We start from the raw sequence: 4,617 nt of genomic DNA, 5'->3' as shown, positions 1-4,617 counted from the left end.
TTTTCCTGTCTGTCTTTCTCAACTTGTCATTATTTTTGTGAGACCATATTCTTCATCTAGCTCATGCAATATGTATTTATTTTTCTACTATCCCCAACTAAAGGAAATCAGGGTGAGGTGTCAGAGTATAGTGAATACATTAATTTCTCACTTACTATCATGGAGATATTCTTGGAAACTGCCACTTTAAGAGAAATGATATATCACAAAACCAATTTTATCATAAGTTCATCGATATAAACAAGAATTAAATTTCCTATGGCAGATTTCTGGTCACTGATACATCACCAAACTTGTTGGGAGACCCCGTCACTGTTACTATTAAACTCTATTTGCATTCATCATCTACTCATTTATCTCCCAATCAGCTTAGTCCAGTCAGAGTTGAGGGTAACTGGAACCTGCCAAAAAGCAGACGGTGCAAAGGAACTGACCCAGACAGGACGCTGTTCAGATGCAGGGCAGTGGGCCACACTTGCCGCGGGTGGGAGTGCAGCCTGGTCCAGCCCTCACAGAGAGCAGTGAGGACGTGTCTCAAAGCTTAAACATGGGTCTGGCACCTTGACCCAGTCATTACACTCTTAGGCATTTGTCTACAACATTCAAAAAACTAATTGGGAAGAAACTTGCTCTGCCATGTTTACTGCAGCACTGTTTATTATAGTTGAAACATCCTAACACATGAATAGAGCAAGATGATGTAGTGAATACACACAACGGATTACCACACAGCAATGAAAAGATGAACCATGCCGCTTGTGGCAACATGAATGGAGCTTGAAATAATAATGTTAGGTGAAATAAGTCATGAAAAAACAAAAGATGATGTGACTAATATGTGGAATATAAAGTAAATAAATTAACAGATTAATACAACATGAAAAACTAACCCTTGATGTCTGACTACAGAGCTGAGACACAAAGGGGGCATCCTGGGGGAGGGGGAAGAACAAACAGAGATAGAAGCACAATGGTCTGCAGTGGTGGAACATGGGTGAGAGGGTGTGGGTGCACTATGGTGGCAATACCTGGTGGGGGTTCCCCAATACTACCTCAGTTACAAAAAAATAAATGAATAAATAAATAAGGATACAGGGCGAGTTTCTGTGTGTTTAGGTATCCAGTGTGTTAAAATGCAGAGGTAAATAACAACTTTCTTTACAACATTTCTGGAGAGCTGATTCTTTGAAAAGTAAACACTTCCTATTTTCGTTGTCCTTAGGGATTTGATATACAATTCTCAGCTGTGCTTCAATGCACAAGACAAAATGCCCTAAAAGTGGATCAGAAAGTCTGTGTGTGTGGCTGAAATAAGGGAAATAATCCTTATTACAGGTAAAGGAAGCACAGATTGGACAGCTGTCCCAATGAAGCTGTCTTCTACAATCCAGCATTCGGAATTTAGATGAAATATCAGGGAAAGACATTACAGTTTGGCACAGCACATGTAACACAACCTACACACTAGAAGATCAGCAAATGTACAATGTGACAGGCAGGAACTTCGCACAGCAGCAGGATGTTAGGGCCTCCTGCCAACCTCTCCTCTCACCCCCTACCTGGAGTGCCCCTCCTGTCACACCCCTACTTCTGGTTCTGTAACTATGCAGGAACACTGGCTATTTCCCCAAGCCCAATGTCCTCAGGCATATATTGTTACCACGTGATGGCTCCTTTATATAAAAAGATCCTGTTGACTTCAAAATTTTGTTCAAAGACTCATACTCGGAAGTGATTATCACGTTTCCTCTAGAATCCACCTCTTCGTCCAACTGCATTATTTTACTTAACAAAATAATCACCATATGAAATATTATTTACCAAGACCACACACATACTTAGAAGAAAACTTGTTTGGGGCTAGGATTTTTCTTTTTCTTTTTTTTTTTTTAAAGGATTTATTTACCTATTATGTATGCATAGAACAACTGGGGTACAGGGCAGAGGTGTGGGGGGTAAGAGGACTCACTGGATAATAGTGTAGAGCAGGACAGTCAGATCTACTGAAATACACTGCAGGGGAGCAGTTGGTGGAAAGGAGAGGTCTGCTGCACCATGTGGGTAGCTCCCTGGCTGGGGATTGGGCACAGGATGTTGCATAGTGCTGAGAGTTAACCTCTAGGCCACCAGGGAGGCCCTAGGGCTAGGATTTTTCAAAGTCGGTCTCACTGCTTTTTCTTCATGATTACAACAATACTTGGATAATATAATTAGTCAAACATATTGAAAAGAAGAACTCAGGAAATTTCAAAGAAAAATTTGACTTGGAAAAATGCTTGTATTAGATGTTCCAATGGTAATTATTTTCAGCATCAGGTAAGAGGCACTGGCTCGATAACATGGAATTCATTAACTGAATGTATTTTAAAAAAAAAATCACACCATTTAACCTCATTCCTTGATTGCTCTGCTGTGGTTAAGTTGACATCACTTCTGTCTCCATCCCCCAGGCTCACCAGCGACCTGGCGCCAGGAAACCAAACCCACGCCACAGCGTTCACCCTCCTGGGGCTCTCAGAAGAGGCCTCGCTGCAGCCCCTCTTCTTCTGGGCATTCTTGTCCATGTACTTGGTCACGGTCACTGGGAATCTCCTCATCATCCTGGCCATCGTCACGGACCCCCACCTGCACACCCCCATGTACTTCTTCCTCGCCAACCTGTCCTTTACCGACGTCGGCTTCACCTCCACCACCGTCCCCAAGATGCTGCTGAACATCCAGACACAGAACAAAGCCATAACCTATGTGGGCTGCCTCAGCCAGGTGTTTTTCTTCTTACTTTTTGGAGTACTGGACACCTTCCTCCTGACAGCCATGGCCTACGACCGGTTTGTGGCCATCTGCCATCCCCTGCACTACATGGTCATCATGAACCCCCAGTTCTGTGGCCTCCTGCTTCTTGCGTCCTGGGTGTTAAGTCTTCTGCATGCTCTGTTACACAGCTTAATGGTTTTGCGACTGTCCTTTTGCTCACAGGTGCAAATCCCTCACTTCTTCTGTGAACTGACCCAGGTGATCCAGCTTGCCTGTTCTGACACCTTCCTCAATGAGCTGGTGATATATTTAGCAACGGGGATTCTGGGGATCATTCCTCTCAGTGGCATCCTTTTCTCCTACTCTAAGATTGTGTCCTCTGTTTTGAAAATCTCCTCAGCGAGCGGCAGGTACAAAGCCTTCTCCACCTGCGGGTCTCACCTCTCCGTGGTCTCCCTGTTCTACGGGACGGCGCTCGGCGTGTACCTCAGCTCTGCTGCTACCCACGACTCCGGGGACAGTGCAACAGCCTCGGTGATGTACACGGTGGTCACCCCCATGCTGAACCCCTTCATCTACAGTCTCAGAAACAAGGACATAAAGCAGGCCCTGGGGAGGCTCTTCACCTGAAGAGCTGGTTCCTCAGATTGTCTGGTCGGGAGCAGCAGGGCCCACAGTCCATGGACTAAGTCATGATCCTGTCCTCAGTTAGAGATAATCTGTGGTTTGTCTTAGGAACAGAGTTTGATATCTCTCTTTTATACATTATTAATATGTTTTCTGTATTTCCTTAATTATTTTTAACTGCTCTGTATACTGGGTTCCATATTAAGAGAAGCACGGTGTGCCTGAATTTTTCTTTATTAAAGTGTTTCCAACAAGAATTTGGGCATTTACAAAATAATAAAAAGAAATGAAGGAAAAAATATGTACAACCATGTCAGGTAAAAGCAAACAATGACATTATATCTGCGGAAAAATCTTGTCAAAACAAAGTATCCTTTAGTGTCATCCCTGACTCTGTCCTTTACTTCCTTCAGTTTGGTTCTTTGTTGCTGACCCATAATACCCCAGAACTCTTGTTCAGCTTCTATGGTCAGACATGCAGACCTGACAGTGATACACTCCACTGATTTCTCTGCCTGGGGAAGCTTTTATTCACATTCATATTTGAATAATTCTGCAGGGTGGAGTGTTCTTGGTTGGAAGTCCTTGTGTTTAGGATCATGAGCACTTCCTTCCTCTCCTGTCCTGGAGGGTGACTGGGGAAAAATCTGAGGAAAACCTAATTCAGATGCATTTGCAATTCTCTCTTCTTTCAGGTCTTCTATAAATTCTTCTCCTTTTTCTCACTTTTTATAATTCAACAGTGGGATGTCACGGTGAAGGTCATTTTCACTTTGGAATTTGGGTGTTATCGCTACATCTTGCACATTCATGCTTATTTCATGCTTTAGGTTTGGAAAATTCTCAGCAATGATTTTTTTGAAGAGTGTCCCTCCTGCCTTCTCCTTCATCTTCTGGGTTATCCGCTATCCCTATGTTTCCACTTCCAGTTGAGTCTAACATTTTTTGTAGAGTTTCCTTATTTTCCCGTGTCTGTCTCATTTCGCTCTGTTTTCCTAATTATGTGATTTATACATTTGGATACTCAAGCTCTAAAGTTATTTTGTTTGCCATTTTAGCTCTACCTAAAACACTTTCTGTATTTGTGGTCATTTACATTCAGAGACTCTTTTGTGTTCTCTTAACATTGTCCATCTCTTTGGTGAAGACTCTCTGGTTCTTTATCTACTTTCCAAGGTCTCGCAGCTGCCTGTCTGCCCTGAGTCACCTCCCATAACTCACGGGTGTATTCAATGT

General features: G+C 43.1%; 1 protein-coding gene across 1 annotated transcript; it reads left to right on the top strand.

The window, feature by feature from the left end:
- Nucleotides 1-2,562: 2,562 nt before the first annotated feature.
- On the top strand, nucleotides 2,563-3,384 carry LOC311180641 (olfactory receptor 7A10-like; the record flags this gene model as incomplete). The annotated part of the gene is made up of 1 exon (XM_084248556.1): nucleotides 2,563-3,384. The coding sequence occupies one exon, from the start codon at nucleotides 2,563-2,565 to the stop codon at nucleotides 3,382-3,384; it is 822 nt and encodes a 273-aa protein (XP_084104682.1).
- Nucleotides 3,385-4,617: the final 1,233 nt, after the last annotated feature.

This window comes from Talpa europaea (assembly GCF_964194135.1).
Source record: "Talpa europaea genome assembly, chromosome: 12".
NCBI classification, from domain to species: Eukaryota; Metazoa; Chordata; class Mammalia; order Eulipotyphla; family Talpidae; genus Talpa; species Talpa europaea.
This window is presented reverse-complemented; position numbering and strand designations above follow the sequence as displayed.